The sequence below is a fragment of the Acinonyx jubatus genome, chromosome B4, assembly GCF_027475565.1.
Source record: "Acinonyx jubatus isolate Ajub_Pintada_27869175 chromosome B4, VMU_Ajub_asm_v1.0, whole genome shotgun sequence".
In the NCBI taxonomy this organism is placed as follows: Eukaryota; Metazoa; Chordata; class Mammalia; order Carnivora; family Felidae; genus Acinonyx; species Acinonyx jubatus.
The window spans coordinates 16,974,407-16,999,277 of NC_069387.1; the positions used below are offsets into that span (position 1 = coordinate 16,974,407).

Sequence of the window (24,871 nt, forward strand, 5' to 3'; positions counted from 1 at the left end):
GTTACAGATTTTCTCTTCAATGGTCTAATTTATTCCAAAAATATTTAAAAATTGCACTCCAATATGAAAACACTAAAACATGTATGTGGCTACTGGAGATTTGGTGATTCCTTATCTGAAGACAACTGGTTATACTTGTCTCCTAATAACATTAAGGTATGGGTCAAAAATGACAGAAATCTGCAATCAAACATAAATAATACATTAAGAACCTTCTGGCCATGCAATAAATTGAAATTATCAAACAGTCCAAATGAAAAGGCTTCATTAAATATTTAAATAATGACAAACTTTTCTTAAAATAATTTAGTCTACTACCTTTCTCTACAGTATATCCCAATCCTAGCTACACAAGAGAATCAGCTAGTGAGTTTTTCAAAAAGGTTTAGTCCTGATCTAGAATAGTGAAACCAGAATTTCTGGCAATAGGGCCTAGGCATCAGTGTTTTCAACACTGCCCCAAGTGACTCTAATGTGCAGCCAGATGCACCCCATTGCTATGCTGTAGTGATTCTCAACCTTAACTGCACATGAGAATTGCATGGGAGAGCTTTTAATCGTCCTGACCCAGGCCCCACCCCAGTCAGACCAACTAAAACCAATTCTGGTGCTAGTGCCCAGGCAGTAGTATTTATTTAAAAGCTCCTTAGGTTGTCCAACCTCATCTGGCTCTTAAAATTAATTATTTACAAGGAATGAGGCAATGAGGAAACTAAGTTTCAGGCACTATGTTTTATTCCAGTTAAACTAAAATGTTATTAGAATATAGCTGAAAGCAGTTCTTGTAAGTATTTAACTGCTAAACTTTTAACTGACAATTACTTCAAATGTGAAGGACATCTAAGATTATTTTGAGATTCTGTGGACTGTGTTTAAGCAATTCAAAAGTTCCCTTTTGACTGTGAAAAGCCAAATGGTATTACACAGTTGTAGTTTTAATGATTGTATACAACACTCCAATTAACTCTGAAAAGTATATTCTAGTATATAACTTCAAGTGCTAAAATGAAAAATAATCAGTTATCAATAGCCCCTTACACATACACATACCCCAGCAAAACAAAGTCTCCAATGCAAAGCTTTTGCATTAGCTGTTAGAAGTAACAAAGAATATAGATTTGGGGATAATGCCAAGGCCAAGAGGTATCCAAAAGCGGGAAAGAGAAAGCGAAAGAGAACCCCACAAATTTCCCCAGGAATTTTTCAGCAGCTCTATAATTCCACCCATTCTATAAACTAACCTCACCAAGTAGGTAGACAAAGGCTACCAGTTGCCAAACTCTTATGCTTATGAAATATGATTTCTTCAAGGTATAAATTTCTTCAGCCAGTCATCCTATGAACTACCTTGTGTCACAAGTTAAATGGTCATTGAACATCATTCAATAATGTGTTCAGTATCAGCTGTCTTAAATTGTAAGCCAGTTAATGCTTGTGGTAATATATTCCAAGCACCTAGCGCAACTCCAAATTTTAAAACAAAGGCGGGGGGCTGGCACAGATTACCAAAGAAGAATTTGAATAATAGCGTGTAACTATACAGTAGGTTATATATCCTATGTGTTACACCATCACTATTGTGGAATCAGATAATACACATAAATCTGTTTTCCTGTTTGTTCCCATTAGAAATAATCTTTGGGTTTATGTCTTTTGATTAAACACTGGGCAGAGCAGAAAGTAAATGGCATGTGCATTTAGGTCAGGGTTCAGACATTACTAATTATGAACTGTATATGACCTTGTCCAAGAAACCTAACAGATCTGATACTCAGTATCTTCATTACATATTGGGAGTAGTAACAATAATACCACCTAACCAATGAACTGTAACAAATCAAAAGAATTACCGTCTGCAAAAGTATGCAATAAACTGGACACGGCAAAATAAACTGTCATATCACAGCAATTGATAACCACCTGACAAAAATGTGTTAGTAGTAAACCATCTGCATCTCACTCAAAGTTATAAATACACTTATATGTATATTAACACATGCATTATTTAGATATTAATATTTTGAGATGGAAAATAATGATTATAATGAGCTGTTAAAGCGCCTTTGGGCAACAGAGGGTTAAAAAAAAAAAGTTTAAAATTCAGTTGAGGGGCACCTGGGTGGCTCATCGGTTGAGCACCCGACTTCGGCTCCGGTCATGATTTCATGGTCCATGAGTTCGAGCCCAGCATCAGCTCGCTACTGTCGTCACAGGACCTGCTTCAGATCCTCTGTCCGTCCCCCCTTCTCTCTGCCCCTCCCCCACCTGTGCTCTCTAGCAAAAATGAACATTAGGAAAAAAAATCAATTGAGAAAAAGAGAGTACGTACAAAGTTTTTTCTTACTGCTCATTAACAAAAGGTAGATCAGAAAAATAAACCACAAAAAATATGGTAATAGAAAAAAAACACTGTATTTGAAATAACTCACTGAAGTTATGTTTCAATGTTAATAAATACTTTGCTTTGACAAATACTTACCTGTAAAAATAAGTAGTTGGGCAGTACATTGTCAAATGAGGGGCTGAGGTATATTGGTTCTGTCATTCTTATGCCTATACCTCTGAAAAGCAGAAAATCTGACATTAGTCTGTATAAAGTCCATAGTCTATACAAACTCCACTTCTGGGAACATACCCAAGCAGCCCAATAAATATAGGATGTTCTGCCTTTTTAAAAACCTCTTTAACTCAACACCACAATCCTTAGGATATTCCTGTGAATTGTCTATGAGTCATTCCCTGCAGTAGAAGGCCATCAGGAAAACTAAAAAGGATAAAGTTACATAAAATTTTCATTTAGGCACAAAGGAGTTTTTCAGAGATTTGAACAAACTGAAAAAAGCAAAGAACGGCTTGAATCTTTAAAAAAACAACAACACACAGTTATTTAATTAAAAATGTTATTTACATTAACATACAATAGTTGTATTGTTATTTTACCTTTTAATTCCAGTATACAGTGCTGTATTAGTTTCAGGTATACAATATAGTGATTCAACAATTCTATACGTTATTCAGTGTTCATGAGAATAAATGTGCTCTTAATCCCCTTTATTTCACTCATCCCCCCCCCCCCCCCCGACCTCCACCTCCCCTCTCATAACCATCAGCTTGTGCTCTATCTAACCAGGAGCCTGGTTTTGGGCTTGTCTCTTTTTTTCCCTTTGTTTGCTTGTTTTGTTTCTTAAATTCCACATGAGTGAAATCATATGGCATTTGTCTTTCTTTGACATCTGAGTCTTTATTTATTGATTTATTCTAATCTTTCTGGTAACAGATTCATGATCACTGTTAACAGCAATCAACAGTTTCTGAATCCTTCAGTTTGGAAGGCACTATGCTAGGTACTTGTATGAAAAACAAAAATATACTTGGGGCGCCTGGGTGGCTCAGTCGGTTAGGCCTCCAACTTCAGCTCAGGTCATGATCTCACAGTTTGGGAGTTCGAGCCCCGCGATGGGCTCTGTGCTGACAGCTCAGAGCCTGGAGCCTGCTTCCAATTCTTTGTCTCCCTCTCTCCCTGCCCCCCCCTGCTCATACTCTGTCTCTCTCTCAAATAAATAATATACATTTAAAAAAATTTAAAAAAATATATATATATATACTTAAGAGTCATGCCGATGCTAAGAAACAACAAACATGCCATACAACTCTCCTCTCAACTCTTTAGAGAGTAATTGCCCAGTACTGACACAATCCTTACAATGAGCTCTGTCCCATTTTATAAGGGGCAGGGGAAATGATCAGAGCAGGAAGTGCAAGGGCCCAGGAGAACATGGTGGATGGTGATTCATCAGGACAAACATCGCAATCTGACAGAGGCTGTCAGAGACTATCAAAGGCAAGAGGAAGTACACAAATAGTTAGAGAATGCCAAACATGGCCTGGCGTATCAGGCCACACCACAAAGAGGAAAAAAAAAAGCCAATCAACACCATGTTCCAGGGATTTAAGGGGCACAGAAAAAGCACAATCTAATAATAAAGGCAAGGATGAGAACAGGATTGAACCCAGGTGCAGGAGTACACGTATAGCATCTAAGTGTGGACATCGAGAACAAACTCACAGCTTCTGAACCAATCCTGGAGCAGAAGCATCCATTCCAATGATCTGCACCCTGCCTGACATAGGTAGTTGGGCTAATTTTACTCACAACGCTCCTGCCACCAAATGTGCAAGGTTTTCTCTCAAACCACCCAGGGGTCCTGCAATTCAGTTCAGTTCTGACTCTAACTGCCTGGGATTATCGGGAGACTGCATAGGCGCAAAGGTTCAATCCAACAAGACTGGTCTCACTCCAGATGCCAGCTGCACATCCCAAGGTGCCGCCTGGACTTCCGATCAATTGGCTATAAATTTGGGGGTTTCCACAGTGCCCTCCCCGGTTTGAAAATTCACTAGAACTCACAGAACTCAAAAAAGCACTTAGTATTACTAGTTTACCATGGAGGATTCAAGTTAGTATTGGCCAAATCAAAGGGATGCGCAGAAGGTATGGGAGAGGCGCATGCATCACCACCACCCGCCCCCCTCCCCCCAGCACCTCCATGTGTTTACCAACCTGGAAGCTCTCTGAAGCCCACCATCTAGGAGTTTTTATGGGGGTTTCATTACACAGACATGATTGATTAAATCACCGACTGCTGGATATTAAGTGAATCTCCAGGCCCTCTCCCACCCTGGATGTCCAGGGGTAGAGCTAAAAGTTCCAACCTTCTAACCACATGGTTGGTTCCTCTCGCTAGTGCCATCTAGATGCTACCTAGGGACCCCCAGCTACCAGTCTTCTCATTACCATACAGAAGACACTCATCGCTACGGAGATTCCAAGGACTTGGGGAGTTGTGTGCCAGGAACCCAAAGACCAAATTATTACTATGCCTCAGAAGGATAAGTTTATACTGCCCTTTGAAGTGAAATAATTGCTGTAGCTATTCATGGACTGGCCATCGTAGTGAGATGACTATGATGTCCACTCAGTTCTAACATCTTTGTCATACAGTAAATATGAACTCCTTTCTCCCCCTTCCCATCCCTTTTATCCTCCCTCGATGTGTCTGCATCTCTACTTTTAATGAGAGTTAGTTAATCAGTTCAGTCTTTGGTCCTTGCTCCAGCTGGGATCAAATCTAGCCACTTCCTGCACAGTTGCTGTCCCTGACAAGAAAAAATACAAAGGAACCTTCTGAAAAGTCACAGCCTCACATTCAAAAGTCAGTCATTTGTTGGTATAACTGGTATACTGACCTTGATCAACACCTCAACCCCTGCCAAGAGTCCGAATCCATTATGGAACACCTTGAATGCCACGACCCACCTGCTCACTCTTTTGTAATTTAAATGAATTTGTGACTCCCAGGACACTAGTCCTCTGAAAAATACTCAAAACATTAACATTTATAGGCCTGCCTTTCTAATCCAGTTCCCACCTAGTGTTTCAAGTTCTGCTATTGGGGTTATCTCCTTCTGACCACCAGCACAAGTACGTTCGTCCATACAGTATTTAACTTAAAATACAACTTTTTTTGTTAGGTGTGTCTCCATATAATAATGCAACGCACCAGATCTCATCAAAACAGGCTGTTAATAAATTAATCTACCTCTATGAAGTCTAAGACTCAACTCTGCTATAATTCAAGAAGCCAAAGGGTGCAAACTTACCAACCGAATAACAAAGTGCTACTAGTTGACGTAGTTCTAAAATTCCACAAGAAACATTGTGTATGCACAGTGTTCCTTGGTTATGGAAGCATGCTTTTCCTCACATAGGCAGAGAAAGAAATCCTAACAGCGTAACTGGATGCGGAGTTTAAAAGTTGAGTTTACAAAAGAGTTTTCTGAAAGATGGCTGCCTGCTACTCCCACCAAAAAACATTACTCAGAAAAGTCTGTCAGTGTAGTAGTTCTGAATAATATAAGAGAAGAGTGGAAGAAGGTTCGAGATGGCAGAATAAAAAATCCTGAGCTCACCTCCCCCCACAGACACAACAAATGTGCAGCTACATATGGCATAATTCATTCTGAAGGGGACTTAAGAGATTGGATGAACAGAGCCCCCACAACAAGAGACAGCACCAAGATGGGTAGAAATGGCAGAGATACATTCCTGATAAGGAAAAAGCCACACCCCAGGAACAACATTCCATGGTCAGAAGGGACCTCAAGGAATCTTATCTCCCTGAGGAGAGATCGAAGCTCCACATCAGGCAACCCAACCCTTGGATCCTGCATGGAGAGATGAGCTTCCAAAACAGCTGGCTTTAAAAACCAACAGGAAGTAGGTCCAGGAAAATTACAGAACCACAGGGAAAGGAAAACCCACTCAAAAAAGCCTTCCACACAGACTCAACCCAGAAACCAGTACAAATGGTTTCAGATCAGATTTAAAAAACACATCAAAAAGAACAAAAAAGATCAGAGCCAGATCAAAAAGCACATGCACCATAGAAGTAGACCTACTTACTAATCTTGGAAGGGGATGGAGGAGACTCGCCCTGGGGGGTAAGACACTGGGGGCAGCCCTGCTGATGCTGGGATGAAAGGCACCATTTTGAAATTTCCCTCTAGACCGCTAAAGCCACGGTGTGCATCCCACTGAGAACCCCATACGACCCCAGCCCTCAGCAGGGCCTTGCAGTCTACAGGGTGATAAGTCCACCCACCAGCACACCTGCAGCCATCAGGGATGGGCCTCCAGCTAACCAGGCAAGGGAGGGAAGAATGCACCTGGAGCTACTGAGGGGCTGCCGCAAGAGGAGGACACATATAGCCCACCCAGGGAACACCCCTGAAGCACCTGCGTCTGGTGGTCGGCACGAGGGAATCGCACTTCTGGGCCCTACAGGTCATTTCTTACATAAGGCCACTCCTTTAAGACCAGGAGATGTAGATGAACTATAGAATACATGGAAATAAACATAGAGTTAGGCATAATGGGGAGACACAGAATATGTTCCAAACAAAAAAATAAAACAAAAGAAAAAAAACTAAACGGAGATAAACAATCTACCCAAGAGAAAGTCCAAAGTAATGGCCATCAAACTGCTCATCAAACTCAGAAGAAAAATGGATAAACACAGAGAGAATTTCAACAAAAATAAAATATAAGAAAGTTCCAATTAGAGGTGAGGAATAACAGAAATAAAAATACACTGTAGGGAATAAACAGCAGATTACTGATATAGAAGAAGAGAGCAGTGATCTGGAAAACAGGGTAGTAAAAGTTACCCAAACTGAACAAAAAAATGAAAAAATAATTACAAGTGTTAAGGATAGTTTAAGAGACGTGTAAGCCAACATCAGTGCACTAACATTCCCCTTCTTGGGGTCTCTAGAGGAAGAGAGAGCGAAAGGGGCAGAAAACTTATTTGAGAAATAGTAGATGAAAGTGTCCCTAATTTGGCAAAGGAAACAGACATCCAGGTCTAGGAAAAACAAAGAATCCAAAAAAAGATGAACCCAAAGATATCCCCACCAAGACACATTATAATTAAAAATGTCAAAAATTAAAAACATAAAGACAGAATCTTAAAAGCAACAAAATAAGAAAAAAAAAAAAGCATTAGTTACATATAAGGGAACCCACCCCCTACCCTGCACATCACGCTATCAATTTCTCAGCACAAATTTTGCAAGCCAGAAGGTAGTGAGTGCCACAATGTTTTCAAAGTGCTTACAATCAAGAATACTCTACCCAGAAAGGGTATCATTTACAATTGATGGGGAGATAAGAGTTTATCAGAGAAGCAAAAGCTAAAGGAGATCATCACCACTAAATTAAATTTATAATATTAAAGGGACTTCTTTAAGCAAAAAGGAAAAGGCCATAATTAGAAATAAAGATATATGAAAGAAAAAAAAATCTCATTGGTAAAGGAAAATATATAGTAAAGGTAGTGGATCAACCACTTATAAAACTAGTCTGAAGGTTAAAAGACAAGAGTGTAAAATCACCTATACCTATAATAATTTAGATAAAAAATACATAGGATAAAAAGATGTAAAATATGATGGCATAAACATAAAATGCTGCTGGGTGGGGGTGGGGAATGTAGTGATTTTGGAATGTGTTCATAATTAAGCAATCACCAACTTAAAATACACTGTTATATACAGATTACGTATGAATCTCATGGTTACCACAAACTGAAAATCTAGAATAGGTACACACACAAAAAAGAGGAAGTAATCCAGGCATAATATTAAAATCATCAAGTCCCAAGAGAAGAACAAAGAATTACAAATACAATCAGAAAACAAGTAACAAAATGGCAATAAGTACCATATAAATGATCTAAGCAATGAGTGGGGGCGCCTGGGTAGCTCAGTCGGTTAAGCATCCTCTTGGTTTCAGCTCAGATCATGATCTCACAGTTTCATGAGTTCTAGCCCCATGTCAGGCTCTGCGCTGACAGTGCTGGGGAGGCTACTTGAGATTCTCTCTCTCCCTCTCTCTCTGCCCCTCCCCCACTCACACTGTCTCTCAAAATAAATAAAGTAAAAAAAATTTTTTTCAAACACATAGCATGAGTGAATGGCTAAAAAACAAGACCCATCTATATGCTAACTACAAAGATTCACTTCAGACCCAAAGACAAATACAGACTGAAAGTAAAAGGCTACAAAAAAATATTCCATGCAAATGAAAACTAAAAGAAAGCTGGGGTAGCAACACTTATATGAAACAAAAAAGACTTTAAAACAAAAAGGCTGTAACGAGACAAAGAAGCACATTAAATAATCATAAAGAGAATCATTAATAACAGTAATAGGGGACTTTAACACCACACATATATCAATGGATAGATCATCCAGACAGAAAATAATCCAATAACAGCTGTTAAGAACACATCAAACCAGATCGACTTGATACATACAGGATATTCCATCCCCAAACAGCAGACTACACATTTTTCTCAAGTGTACATGTAACATTTTCCTAGATACACCACGTTAGGCCACAAAACAAATCTCAATAAATTTAACATTTAACAAGACTGAAATCACATCAAGCTTCTCTTCCTACACAGCAGTATGAAACTAGAAATCAGTTGCGAGAAACTAGAAATCAATCACAAGAAGAAAAGTGCCCACTGATAGATGAATGGATTAAGAAAATGTGGTATATATACATATACACACAGGAATATTAGTCACAAAAAAGAATGAAATCTTGCCGTTCATGACAACATGGATGGCCCTCAAGTGTACTATGCTAAGCGAAGTAAGTCAGATAAAGACAAATACTGTTATGATTTCACTGTGGAATCTAAAAAACAAATGAACAAACGAAACAAAATAGAAACAGAATCATAGATACAGAGAACTGATGGGTACGACAGGCAAGGGGGTGACAGTAATGAATAAAATAGGTGAAAAGGATTAATTTTCCAGTTATAAATCAGTTACCAGGATTAAGTTATGGGGGTTAAATAAGTTACAAATAAGATTAAATAAGTTATCAAAAGTGGTGCCTGGGTAGCCCAGTTGGTTAAGGGTCTGACCTCGGCTCAGGTCATTATCTCATGGTTTGTGGGTTCCAGCCCCATGTCGGGCTCTGAGCTGACAGCTCAGAGCCTGGAACCTGCTTCGGGTTCTGTGTCTCCTGATCTCTCTCTCTGCCCCTCCCTCGCTTGTACTCACTCACTCACTCTCTCTCAAAAATAAATAAATAAACCTGAAGGAAAATTTAAAAATAAAATAGTTATCAATAAAACATGGGGATGTAAGGTATGCCATAGGAAAGACAGTCAATAATATTGTTACCACTTTGCGTGACCACAGATGGTAACACCTTATTGTGGTGACCATTTTCTAATGCATATAAATACTGAATCATTGTGCTGTATACCTGAAATACAATATTGTATGTCAATTATTCTTCAGGAAAAAAAAAATGAAGCCAGTCACACACACACACACACACACAAAGAGGATGAGGCATGTACTACTAACAACAGAACTGAAGGAGGCAGTCAAAGCATTGATTCCTTATTTCAGACCCAAAGAAAAACACAACATACATATGCTTTATCTTCATATTCATAAGCCGTCTAAAAATAAAATATTTGCTCTTGGCCATTTGGAAAGCGCCTGCTTTCCAGAGTTAGCTAATCCAATAATCTGTTACTTCTGAAGAAGTAATTTCAATCATAAACCCAAATCACGGCAACATGAAAACTGTTCCAGGAATCAGGGACATGGTCCAGTTCTCCGCGGATAAATGCACAGCTTTCAGTACCTCTACATCAGCTGTCAGCGGTGGGGTAATGGAGCTGTCCAAAGAACTCCTTAAACAGTTTAGGCCGAAACGTGAAGCAAAAGCAGACTCTGGACTGTCCACAGATTTGATGTGTTTAGAGCCAGGAGCAACCTGAGATGATTTAACAATAACTGTATCTTAATTTGGTTTGAGTAAATCCAAACACTAATCCTTGACCACAAGTAGCCATGTGGCTTTCTGGTAAAAATTTAATATAAATTTTTTGCTTTTTAATTTTTATTAAAATCATAAGCTTTTCCTTTCACAAAGTCAGATTGTTTAAAAAGCTCTGGATAGGTCACAATTTATCCTTTTTCAAGATGAGTACTGTTCCCCAAGATGCAACAATTTTTAAATCAATAAAATTCACAAGGAAAACTGAAACTGACAACTACAGTGTGATTATGTGATTACTCAGGGCCCTTTAATCTAAGCACCTACTCTTTCACCTAAAAGTAATTTTTCAAAAACCATGGAAATACGCACTCAACGATTATTTTCCAGTTGAATTTATACCAACAAAATTTTATAATGCAACTAGATCTATTTTTGACATTGTTTTTATTTTCCTTGAATCACCAGAAAGGATGTACATTTCCCCCAAACAAAACTTGACGACATACTTCAGTTCAGGTAGCCCACTGAAGATTTCTTTGCGGCTTAGCTCAGAAATCCCATTGCCAAGAAATACTTTCGTTCCATCAAATTCTTTGGCTCCTTTCTTACATTTGCCTTTAATATCAGAGTATACAGAAATAACATCTCCAGCTTTCATAACTAAGAAAGAAGAAAACCAGATGATACTAATTAAACTGTGTTTTGGTAGGAGAATAGTGAACATTCTTTAAGCTGGACTGGGGACATGAAAGGGCATCACGAGTGGGTATGGAGGTCTAAACTGGCTCATTATCTCAAAATAACCCCTTACAGAAAATACTGCTTTTTGCTTTTAAATGTTCTGTAACAATAAATCTAACTGAAGACTTTTTTTCTAGGAAAACAAAAAAATAAAAGTCTTCAAAACATTCTATCTAAATTGGAAGAATTTAGCTAAGCAGAAAAGGAAGGTATCTCCTACTTAAATTATTTTCTCCAAACCTAACATTCCCTAAAAAATTTCATTTAAATTTTGGTATCTTTGGCTCAATCCTCAAAGTTCTAAGGTTCCTTTAAAAAGATCCCAGGGCACCTGTTGAGGGCCTGACTCTTGATTTCGTCTCAGGTCACGATCTCACGGTTCATGAATTTTAGCCCCACGTTGGGCTATGTGCCGACAGAGAGGAGCCTACTTGGGATCCTCCCTCCCTCCCTCTCTCCCTCTCTCTCTCTTTCTCCTACCCTCACCCCACATCCCCATTCCTCTCCCTCCGTTTTCACTTTTTTTTTAAAACGATTCCTCAAATCCCTTAAAGAAATTTTTCTAAATCCCACAACCCTGTTATTTCTTTGCAGGTTTCCTATTATAGCAGTTACAGCAGGGATATAAATGATAAGCACAAACATTCACTCATATATATATATGTGTGTGTGCATGTGTGCATATATACGTATGTGTGCACATATACACGCACATACATATACATGTGTATATACTCACAACACCTTGAAACTACAGAGTACAGAATTTATTTCTATGGTTAAGTCTGATTTTTATAGTCATTTCATTAATTTCAGTAATACATCCTGACTTTCAAAATGGGAAATTGTATTCCACTTCTTCTTAGACCTAGCCTGCCACAAATTTGTCTAGCCCATTAACTTGACCACAGTAGTGAGTAGCAGATCAGCTAGAGCTAGAACTGTTCACACAGATCAGGGGTCAGTGAACTTTTTCTGTAAAGGGTGGTAAGCAGTTGAGGCTTTGTGACCCACATCAAGTCTACTGGCATATTCTGAGTTTTAAAACAATCTTTTAAAAATGGAAAAACCATTTTCAGTTGTGAGCCACGCAAAAGCAGACATGGGCCAGACTTGGCCAGTGGGCAGTAGTTTAGCATACACTAATGTAGGTCAAGTTATTTATTTCACAGACAAGATAACTGAAGCCCACAGACTGAATAGCTTACCAAGAGATCAAAACCCCTGTCTCTTGATTTCAAGCCCAATAAATTAGGACTGAACCACAGTGACTAACTTACTAAGCATAATGTAACAGGTCATCAACTGAGTGAGTAAATTAAGAATATTGACTTTTACTCCAATATTAAAATTCTAGGTACTGAAGGTTACCCACACAGTGACAACAGAAGTCTGAGGGCAATGGACTTAAGAATACAAAATAAAATCTCACTGACATCTTACACTCTATTAATCAGTAACGGTCCTCTGAAGATCATCTCACATACCCTTATAAGGAAAGGAAAAAACTGGCAGACCTTACATGGATGCCAAATTTGTTAGACCGTATCAGATAAATCTCTCGCTGGCTATCCCAAACGTAAAACTTGGAAAATATCCGATAAACTTGAAATGCATCTGAGTGATAGTTAAATAAAGTTTCCATTTGATCATGCACACGGATTTTAAAGAATCTTTTATTTTACAGAGACGCTTAAACATTATACTTACATTTCGAAGCTGACACAATTCCGGGAATGTAGACATGGGCTCCTCTTAACACTGCATTGCCACACTGTGCTCCCACAACTGCTTCACACTGCTGTTTTTTTATATTCCTCCTAGGGATGTAAGATGAGCAATTTAACAGAGTAATACACCCCCAACCAAACTTTTTAATGTCTCAACCTAAACCCTTAAAACCTCTTTAGTCTTGACTGTCCTAAGATAATCCCACTAATGGATAACTAAGAAAAAGCAAGCTATAAAAAAAAAGCTGAATACAGAGAAAGTAGTTTAGAGAGCAGGGTGGGACACACTTGAGAAAAGAAAAAATAGAAAGATGTCCATCTGGTGGAAGGCAATAAAGTGGCACCAAAAACTGCTTACTCATTTAATGAGCATTGCTGTTTTCATAACAGCATTAGGAGGGAAGAAAAATAAAGTCCCTGTCTTCAAAGACTAAAAAAGACCCTAAACAGACAATAAAACATTTCTAAAATGGTATACTGCTGCATGGTAAACCGTTTGTATTTTAAAACAAAGATGTCTTTTAGTCTTCCTTTACTGTCCAACTTTTTTGAGTGTTTTCCAATTTCTCACTTCCCATGCACTCCTTAGACAACTAACACCTGGGGGTCACTTCTAACACACAGAAAAGACTTTTTCAAAAGTCAGGGGGTGCCTAGGTGATCAGCCCCAAATAAAAATCGAAAGCACTGAGTCTCTGATGAGCGACCCTGGTTGGCAACATCTCACAGGTGTTGTCAAAACTCCTTGCAGCATAACTGTGTGTGTCCTGTCTTCCTTCGATAATCTCCCGATGGTCAAATCTCACTAAGCTTCTCAGCTTTATTCCACTCCTGTCTTACATTCTCACTGTTCATTTTCGATCTACGTCTTGAAAAGGTCTATTCCCCACATTGCAAAACATACTGCATTTCTTCTCACCTTGCATTCTACCCCTTGGCAATCTCAGTATTTCAATAATCACTTACAAAAATGACCTGTGTACTTGTATGTTCGGGCTTTCTAGACCCTGGACTGGTGTTTCTCATCACCTGCAGGTAACTGTATGTAGGTGTCCCCTAGTCACTTCAAGCTTACCAAGTCCTAAACAATGTTACTTTTCTCTGATCCACTCCTTCATCCTTAGCACATCCCAAATCTTCCAATCCTTCTGTTGCCAATCTTGAACAGAGTGTCATCTGCCTCAATACCCAAACCGGAAGTCTCAACATTATTTTAAATCCCTTTTTTCCTAAACCTCCTTACTTGACATATATTGCGTTACCAAATCATGCCACCTCTAATTCTCCGACAGGTCTTCTGGACCCATCCTCCAACACTGGACCTACATCAGCTCTTGACTTAATTACTGAAATAGCTTTTTGGCTTTTTCACCCTTGACTATTTTCAGATCTTCTTTATGTCTTTGGCATTCTGCAGTTTCATTCTGAAGTAGACATGGAATTATTTTTATTTTTGGCTTCAGACTCATTGTACTTCTTACATGTCTTTCATAAATCCTGGAAAATTCTTAGTATTACACTTTTGAATATTGTCTTTCCCCCATTATTTCTATTCTTTTTTTTTCTTTCTTTTAACATTCATTTGAGAGACAAAGAGAGACAGAGCACAAGCAGGGGAGGGGCAGAGAGAGGGAGATGCAGAATCTGAAGCAGGCTCCAGACTCTCAGCTGTCAACACAGATCCTGATGCGGGGTTCAAACTCACGGACTGCGAGATCATGCCCTGAGCCAAAGTTGGATGCATAACCAGCCACCCAGGAGCCCCAAATCTATTTTTTTAATATTTATTTATTTTTGAGAGAGAGAGAGAGAGAGAGAGAGACAGCGTGAGCAGAGGAAGGGCAGAAAGAGAGGGAGACACAGAACCCTGAAGCAGGCTCCAGGCTCTGAGCTGTCAGCACAGAGCCCCACATGGGGCTTTAACCTGTGAACAGTGAGATCATGACCTGAGCCGAAGTCGGATGCCCAACCAACTGAGCCACCCAGACACCCCTAAGAACTCTGATTTTAAAGTTGCTACCAGAGGGGCGTCTGGGTGGCTCAGTCGGTTAAGCATCCAACTTTGGCTCAGGTCATGATCTCGCAGTTTGTGAGTTTGAGCCCTGCGTCAGGCTCTGTGCTGACAGCTCAGAGCCTGGAGCTTGCTTCAGATTCTGTGTCTGCCTCTCCCATGCTCATGCTCGCTCTCTTTCTCTCAATAATAAGTAAACATTAAAAAAAATTTTTTTAAGTTTCTACCAGAGAGCTCTACTCTGCTAAAGTTCAGGGGGAAATAGGATCCTTCAATTTGCTGTATATGCTGTTCTCACTTATGGAGGTTTGAATCTTAGTATATAGCATTCAACCATGAGAAATGTGTGTGGCCAGCACTGAATGTGTGTCACTCAAGAGTGGTTTTGCCTGGCTTTTGCCAAGCACCTCATGAACTGGCTTGGGATCAAATTTTTATGTTAATTTCCCAGACTGCAGGTTTCAAGACCACTTGGGTAGTATGAATTTGAATTCCAAACCTTTATGAGGTATGAACCATAGCTCCACATTCTCAGATTTGTCTTCTTCAACCCAGATCCTAAGACAAGAGAGATCAACTCCTGATTATTGCCTTGCACTGACTGCTGGATACTTCTCAGCTCCTAGGGTTAAGAGCCTCTTATTAAAATGAAAGGCCCTAGGGGAGCCTGGGTGCCTCGGTCGGCTGAGCATCTGACTCTTGATTTTGTCTCAAGATCCCAAGGTCATGGGATCAAGCCCCATGTGGGGCTCCGTGCCAGGTGTGGAGCCTGCTTAAGATTCCCTCTTTCCCTCTCCCCTGCTCGTGCTCTAACACACACACACACACACACACACACACACACACACAGACACACCAACAAAAGAAAAAGGCCCTAGGTTTAGTAGACCAACTAACTACCTCCCCTCCCACATCCCCCAACCCTAAATATGAACTCACATGCTTTGTTTTCAGTTCTACTCTTCATTCTAATCCCTGAATATCTCACTCACATTCTCAACCACCCAGGTGTGCATCTTCTGGCCTATTTTTTATTTAGTATTCCTAGGTTGTGTGTAGCAGAAACATTTTCAGGTTATCTAGGTCACCATATCGTTGGAAATACAACACTCTGAAATGGTTTGTTTACAGTCTTGCAATTCATCTGCTTTCAAAAATTTTTTCAAACTTTTTGGACTGTAACCCAATGTTACAAATGCACTTATTATCACAACCCAGTACACATATGTAGGTGCGTGTGTATGTATCAAATGTTTCATGAAACATCTTCACTGTGTGCAATGCACTAGGATACGTTACAAAATAATATCCCATTTCTTTTATAAAATACTAAAAAGACATTATATTGATTTTACAACCTACTAATGGATCGTGATCTGCATGCAGTTTGAAAAACAACTTTATGCACCACTAATATTCTTTAGCTCCTATGTTCTGCGCAAAAAAAAAAAAAAAAAAACAAAAACAAAAACAAAAAAAAACCCTAAATATTCCTTAGTTGAAAAAATCTTTTTACATTTGACAGCCAGCCTCCCCTAACTTTTTCAACCTCATCTTTCACCAACCTCTCTGCAAAAGCAACTGAATAGACAAACCTGACCACTTTTGTCATGAGCCACCTTACATTTTCACACCCCCATACTTCTTTCTCTCCACCTTGCATACCCTTCCCCCATCTTACCTCATCAGCCTACTGCCTGCTCACTTTCAAGTCTCCAATGAAATAACATCCACTTGCAGAAAACCTTTACCAATTTTCTTTTACTCAGTCATTCCTATTCTGTGCTCTGATGGCACTTCATGTACACCTTCACTGTTAACGGTCTGACTCACACCAAAGTTTTCTGTTTTTAAATGAAACAACTACGTTTCATTCATCTTTGTAAAACCTTGGGTCCTCCACGTAGCACCAATTCAAACAATGTCTTGTGGCATGGAAACTTGTAGTGTGAATCACAATATTTTATGGGGATAACCATTTCATGGAGAGGACAGAAGGAAAGACTATGGAAAAAAGAATGAAATCCTGCCATTTGCAACAACATGGATGGAGCCAGAGTGTATTACACTAAACAAAATAAGTTCAACCAGAGAAAGACAAATACCATATGATTTCACTCACATGTGGAATTTAAGAAACCAAACAGATGAACACAGGGGAAGGAAAGAAAAAAAAGAGAGAGAGGGAAGCAAACCTTATGACAGTCTTAACTATAAAGGAGAAACTGAGGACTGCTGGAGGAGAGGACAGTGGGGGATGGGCTAAATGGATGATGGGTATTAAGGAGGACACTTGTGATGAGCACTGGGTGCTATACATAAGTGATGAATTACTAAATTCTACTCCAGAAACCAATATCATATTATATGTTAACTAGAATTTAAATTAAAACTTGAAACAAAGAAAAAAATAGAGTTAACATAGCAAGCCTGAATAGCTAGCCTTCCTTGGGAAGGCATGGCTATAAGGTTGGTCCTTGGCTGGCATCTGGGAACTTAGATTTCAGGCGGGTACTCACGGTTACCTGACAAGAATAGCTCACTATGCTTAAATTGTCTGTATAAATAATAAGGTTGATGGCCAACACTGACTTTTCTTCTGGGGGACCAGAATTTCCTTCTGGGCATGTACCAGGCAGGGAGTGCCTACATGATCACCCCCGAATAAGAATCCTGGTCACTGAGCCTCTCATAAATTTCTCTGGCTGGTAACATCTCATGTTGTCAAACCTGTTGCTGAGGGAACTGTTTCCTGTGTGACTCCACTGGAAGAGAATTCTGTAAAGCTTTCAACTGGGTTACCCTGTACTTTTTCCCACATGCCCCCTCCTTTCACTGATTCTGCTTCAGATGACTTCACTGCAATAAATCATAGTCACAAATAATGCTGAATCTTAGGAGTCATACTAGAGAGTCATCAAACCAGGGAGTGGTCTTGGAGATCCCTCAACACTAGGACTAACTGTACAAAAACAAGTATCGAAGTGTAATTCAGCTTTCCTGAAGGGGAGAGTTTTAGGCAGGAAAGATAAAAGGACATGTCAAAGTTGATGCAGGGCCATAAAACCTGCCAAAAGCTTGACTTTTTATTGCAATGTTTACAAATAAAGGAGTAAATCAACACCATTGAAGTGGATTTTCTGATAGCACAGTCATACAAATAAAAGGGAAAATAGAATGAAGGTACTCTGATTAGGAAAAAAATATTAAAATAGCTTTAAAAATGAGGGGTCTATGAACTAAAAACTGAGATTATGAGAATGTCCCACTAAAACATAAATAAAAACATAAACTTATTTATTTGGCATTTTTTTTTAACTGCACATATTAGCAACTCTACACCAAACAGGAGATAATGAATATAATTTTAAGATGTTACATATTACTGCATTCCAACAAATATTTTTCAGCAGGGTTGCCATCTGTTTTCATCATAAATGTTTGTGCAATTGCTGGAGTATTCTATTGCATGTACCATATTATTTCATATAAATAGTAACTGAAATATTAAAGTGCTGATACTAGCAAGATAAGAAAGATAGAAATCACGCAGGCTGAGAGAGGCAAATCTGGCCTCCTTTGGATCTCCAGAGATTTATGCTACTGGATTAGCTATTCAGTTGTGAAGGAAAGAAAAAATTTTCACAACTGCTAAAAAATATTTTGTTGAGATTTTTGTCAAAAAGGGAGGTACACTATTAAAAAAAATGGAGAGGTTCTTAAAAATTATGAACTGAATATTAACCTCAAAAATTCTACTAATCTAAATGCAGTCTTTAGAAAATGCTGTTTGGGACAGGATGTTAAAACACTTTTTTAAAAATAAGTTTATTTATTTATTTTGAAAAAGAGAGAGTGAGAGAGAGAAGAAGGGGCAGAGACAGGGGGAGACAGAGAATCCCAAGCAAGCTTCTTGCTGTCAGTGCAGAGCCCTATGTGGGGCTTGATCTCAGAAACCGTGAGATCCTGACGTGAGCCGCAATCAAGAATTGGACGCTCAACCAACCGAGCCACCCAGGTGCCCCTAAAAACACTCTTATATCAAGTGAAGGCTGACATTCAATTTTCTTCTAGGTTTTTCACTAAAGTTGACACGGATACCATCAAATGCAGCATCACCACCTTATGTTCAATTTCATTATGTTGCGAATGATAAGATCTTCCCAACATTAAAATATACTTCATCAGTATTAAGTATCATGTTAAGTAGCCTGTTAAGTAACCTGAGGGAAACTGAATTTATGGTGAGAAATTACTTTTAAAATTGCTCACTATCTACAAACAAAGTTTAACCTCTATGTTTTGATTTTTTAATTTTAAATGCTTATTTTTGAGAGAGAGAGAGAGAGAAAGAGAGAGAGAGCGAGCACATGCAAACAAGCAGAGGAGGGGAAGAAAGAGAGGACAGAGGATCTGAAGCAGGCTCTGTGTCGACAGCAGAGCCCAATGTGGGGCTCGAATCCATGGACCGCAGGATCACGAGCTAAGCCAAAGTCTGACGCTTAACCGACTGAGCCACCCAGGCACCCCTGTTTTGGTATTTTCAGTAACTGTATGATATTGAGCATCTTGTAAAAGAGTAGGAAAAGAGTAAGTGTGTGTATTTCTGTTTCTGAAGTCTGCAGAAATGGAGAAAAACAAATCAATCCGAGAAGGACATGCCACTTATAATAAAACTAAGGGACAGCTAGCTATATTCCCAATGAGGAGGAATAATTGCCTGACAAAGGGAAATGTGGATCAAACCTAGTTCCTCAACAGGGTATGAAAAGGAAAGGCTCCTGGAGGCCTAATCAAGTATTTACTACTCAGAACCAGGACAGGGGGGTCCAGGTGGAGAAAAGACGATCTGAGAAGGTCTTGTCAGTACCCCATTCACAGCATATAAAGCTGAAAGAGGAACAGGACTGTCAACCCTGGCAAGCAGGTGTCTGTGTTTCCCTGAGAAATCTGGATAAACTTCCTGGAAGAAGCTAAGGGAAGGGGAAGAGCAACCAAGAGCAATGCTCCTCGCCAGAGTTAACCAGGCAGAAACACAATTTAAAGCCCCGTACAAAAAAAGCTGTGAGCTAGAAGTCTTCACAGAAAGCCTCAACCTTTATCAGCTCCACTCACCAGGACTAGAAATTTGCTGCTAGGGAAAACTTGGTGAAAGCATTTCCAGAAAACACATCTGTTTAGTCGTCTAGGGACACATTTTACCCCATTCTATAACATTTTTATGCGATCTGAAGAGAAACCAGAGTATTCTATAACATTTTTGAGCAAACTACAAAGGAGACGAAGCTACGTGAATGTAACTGTTTCTACTCAATGAATAATAAACAGAAAAGATTCATTCAACATGGGACCTATACATAGGTAGTAGCCAAAACAATATTACAACACCAAAACACAAACAAAAACCAAAGGAAAAAACCTCCAAATATGTCTTTGTACTTTTGAAAATAAGTAAAAGGAATAATTCAAAAATGGTATATAAGAAAAACAAGATAAAAAACAGAAAATAGTGGGGCACTTGGGTGGCTTAGTTAAGTGTCCAACTCTTGATTTTGGCTCAGGTCATGATCTCACAGTTTGTGAGTTTGAGCCCTGCGTCGGGCTCTGTGCTGATAGCATGGAGCCTGCTTGGGATCCTCTGTCTCCCTGTCTGTGCCCCTCCCCTGCTCGTGCACTAGCACTCTCAAAATAAATACTTTCAATCCGTTAAAGCAATGTTCTTAACTTCTGTTGTGTAACCGAGATAAGAGAGGGTTTCAAAAAAAACAAAATAGAGAACTGGGAAATAAAATGATAATAAAGCCTCTGAAATAAGAACACAACAGGCTTCAGACGGCTATTTTTAGAAAGGCCTGCTTGCAAGGTCCGCCCTTGGTTGGTATCTGGAAAAGACTGTGAGAAACAGTTCCCAACACTGATTTAAAACCTTCCCTACTAAACTATTTGTTTGTTTTTGTTGTTGAAAAAATTTATATTTAGATTTAGCCAGCTGGACTCAGTTTAGATGATCCCAATTTTGTTGGCAACATCCAAAGCATCATAGTCAGAAGCCAATGGAACATATGCTTTCTTTTCTCCCTTGGGCCTGATCAGAGTGTTGACTTTGACAATGTCAATGTCATAGAGCTTCTTTACATCCTGTTTGATCTGGTGCTTGTTGGCCTTGACATCCACAATAAACACAAGAGTGTTGTTGTCTTCTATTTTCTTCATGGCTGACTTGGAAGTTAGGGGAAACTTGATGATGGCATAGCGGTCAAGCTTGTTCCTCCTGGGGGCGCTCTTTCGAGGATATTTGGGCTGCTTTCAGAGATGCGGTGTCTTGGGCCATCGGAAGGTAAATGACGTGCGGATCTTCTTTTTTTTTTTATGACTGTGGATGCCTTTCAGCACTGCTTTCTTCGCCTTCAAAGCCCTTCCTTTGGCTTCAGCTTTGGGAGGAACAGGAGCTTCCTTCTTCACCTTCGGCTCCATCTTCGTGATAGGGCATTCCTAAACCGTTTGTATAAGCAATGTGCTTTATTCTGAACACCTGTTTTCCTTTTGGGAGCCTGAAATTTTGGTACATGCTGGGCAGAGGGTGATCACATGACCAGCGCCCAATAAAAACCTTGGCTACTGGAATGAGCTGCCCTCCTGGGCAACTATTTCACTCGTGTCACAATTTGTTGCTAGAGGAATTAAGCATGTTCTAATAAGTCCATCGGGGAGAAGACTCTTGGAAGCTTGTACCTGACTTCTTCCAGACTTTGCCCCATGCACCTTTCCCTTCTAGATTTGCTTTTGTATCCTTTTGTGTAATCAGTCTTCCCCAGGAGCACTACAACATGCTGAATCCTGACTCATTCTTGTCAATCACAGCACCTGAGGGTTGGTTATCTTGGGGTGCCCCAACACAGGAATACCTGCACTGGAGATCCAACCTACAGAGTCCTAGGGTCCTTATAATAGAGAATATAGAAAAGTACAACAAAAATATTCACGGAACTACCGGTGGACTTGTAACTAAAAAGTTATACTGTTTGACTAAAGAGCAAGAGAGAATAGTGAAAATCAAGCTATATCCCAGCCCAGTTTCTAAAGTTCAATGATGAATTCATAGATCTCCAAGCAAAAACTACTCTTGTGGGGGGCTGGGAGACAGGATGTTTTTTTGGCCTCTGAATTTTTTTTTTTAATGTTTATTTTTGAGAGAGAGACAGAGTGTGAACAGGGGAGGGGCAGAGGGAGAGGGAGACACAGAATCTGAAGCAGGCTCCAGGCTCCCAGCTGTCAGCACAGACCCAATGTAGGGCTCAAACCCACAAAGCTCAAGATCATGACCAGAGCTGAAGTCAGAGGCTTATCCAACTGAGCCACCCAGGCACCCCGGCCTCTGATTTCTTCACAGCAACACTTGACGCCCTGACGCTGTAAAAGCAATGTCTACAAAGTGTTAAGGGAAATAACTTGGGACCTGAAACCACTATCAGTCAACCTATTGTTTAAATATAAAGGCAACAGGCAATTCTCAAGCAAGAAAGTAAATACTTTGGAGAGGAGAATACTTATTTTGGAGACGGGAAGCAGACGGGCTGCACACCTGATAAAGGACTATACTTGCTAACCAAGAGAGCAATCAAGACAACTCAGAAATGAACTATTAGAATTAAAAGTAAGCACTGCATCCATTTGAATTGTGCTTCTAGAATAACAATGTTATAAACCTCTACAATGCTAAAGAACACAGTAAATAAAAACTGGCTGGTGGAGGTTTTAGGGGATAAAATTTAAGAACTTCCTCATTTTTCATAGTGGAAACTCATAAGGTAATAATAGTGATAATGAATTTTAAAAACAAAAAGAATGGATTTGCTCCTTTTAGAAGTGAAAGGTAGGTATGTGAATCTATTCTCCTAAATGACTTTTGAATACTTTCCTGTTGTAACTCATCATTTGTGTTTTTTAGTTCACAAATGTTCTGATGAGTAGCCTAGATCACAAGGAACAGGATGAAAGGGTTGCTAAATTCAGAAAATAATTAAATTATCTGCACATTTTAAAAGAGCTAACATAGCCAGTATTAGCAAGAATAAAAGATCTGAGGGGCACCTGGGTGGCTCAGTCGACTAAGTGTCCAACTTCGGCTCAGGGCATGATCTCGTGGTTCGTGGGTTCAAGCCCTGCATTGGGCTGTCAGTGTGGAGCCTGGAGCCTGCTTTGAATTCTGTGTTTCCCTCTCTTTGCCCCTCCCTTGCTCACATTCTGTCTCTCTCTTGCTCTCTCTCTCAAAAATAAAGAAACATTAAAAGAGAGAAAAAGAATTAAGATCTAAGAATCTCATATATTGCTAGAAACATTAACTGGTAAAACTTATTTTTTTTATTTTTTAACGTTGATTTTTGAGAGAGAGAGAGAGTGAAAGAGCAAGCGAGAGAGTGTGCACGCATGAGCGCACAAGTCGGGGAGGGGCAAGAGAGAGGGAGACACAGAATCCAAGTAGGTTCCAGGTTCTGAGCTGTCAGCCCACAGCTCAACTCGGGGCTGGAACTCACTGACCATGAGATGAGATCATGACCTGAGCTGAAGTCGACACTTAACCAACTGAGCCACCCAGGTGCTCCTGACTGGTAAAACGTTTTAGAAGGCAATAGGTCTCAAACTAAAATATGCACAGACCAATGAACCAGTGATTCCATGGGGTACCAATTTATCTTGTAGACATGCTTATGCAAGTCCACAAAGAAACGTCTTAAGAATATTTACTGTTGGTAATAATGAAATGTCCATCAACAGAAGGATAAAAAAATTTTTTTAAGTATGCAGCTATTAAAAAAAAATGAAATAGCTTTATATAGAATTAGGGACAATTATGGACATCTTTCTATCTTGATTGAGGTGGATCTCAACCACATAGCTATACAAATTTGGGAAAACTCAGCCAATGATACACATAATTAAGATCTCTCCATTTCACCGCCTGCAAATTTCACCTTAAGAAATAAAATAAGGAACTCAAAAACTCCTTCTTTTTAATGCAAAAGAAATACATACAGTATTTCTTACAGTAAATATACTTGCAGTAAATATAACACAGAAATGTTACAAGTGAAAATCTCCTCTTACCACTTTTCTCCTAATCCAACCTCATCAGAGTTAACTACTCAGAATTAACCTCTATTAATAGTTGGATATGACGGCACCTGGGTGGCTCAGTTGATTAAGCATCTGACTCTCGATTTCAGCTCAGGGCATGATCTCATAGTTGGTGAGTTCAAACCTTGAGTTAGGCTCTGTGCTGATAGTACAGAGCCTGCTTGGAGTTCTCTCTCGCTCGCTCGCTCTCGCTCTCTCCCCCACCCCCCGCCTTAAATTAAATAAACTTAAAAAAAAAATAACTTTATGAAAAAAAAAAATAGTCCAGGATGTGAGTTTAAGCCCCACATCGGGTTCTGTGCAGAGAAGTACAGAGCCTGCTCAGGGTTCTCTCCCTCCCTCCCTCTCTCTCTTTCTCTCCCCTGCATGCTTGCTTGCTCTCTTTCTCTCTCTCAAATAAACTTAAAGAAAGTAACTTTATTTAAAAAAAAAAAAAAGTTGGGTTCGTTAAAGCCTCCAGACTTCTAAATGTAAATATACATAAATGTATAGTTGTTTTTGTAATTACAAAAAAAAAAATTTGTAATTATCCTATGCATGGCAACCTCCTTTTGATAATTGTGAATTCTTCTCTTATTGATACATATAATTCTCCCCCATTAAAGGCCATGTTTCACTGCACAGATAAATCTTAACTTACTAAACCACTGCCTTACTATTGACTGCTTTACTAAATTACTTTAAAGCTTTCACAAAACAAGCATTTTTCTATTTAATAAAACTCATAGGGGTACAAAAAAATTAAACCATAATTAGGGATTTAAAATGTTCTGGGGAAATGAATTCCTATTATAATATGAAAAGGCTTTTTTCCCCCAATTTTCAAACGTGTCTTCCAAATACATAAATGAGTAGAACATTGTTCTACAGAACATA

General features: G+C 39.3%; 1 protein-coding gene and 1 pseudogene across 4 annotated transcripts in view; both read right to left on the minus strand.

Annotated features, from left to right (window-relative positions):
* Window positions 1-24,871, minus strand: part of NSUN6 (NOP2/Sun RNA methyltransferase 6) — a 72,572-nt gene that overhangs the window by 42,274 nt on the left and 5,427 nt on the right. For all 4 annotated transcript variants that reach the window (XM_015077830.3, XM_027073557.2, XM_015077831.3 and 1 more), the window contains 3 exons: window positions 12,830-12,939; window positions 10,885-11,038; window positions 2,480-2,561 (listed from right to left, as the gene is read on the minus strand). In XM_015077830.3, coding sequence (XP_014933316.1) covers window positions 2,480-2,561; window positions 10,885-11,038; window positions 12,830-12,939 — 346 coding nt within the window. The remainder of the gene's footprint in view (window positions 1-2,479; window positions 2,562-10,884; window positions 11,039-12,829; window positions 12,940-24,871) is intronic.
* Window positions 17,908-24,323, minus strand: LOC128316292 (60S ribosomal protein L23a-like; annotated as a pseudogene).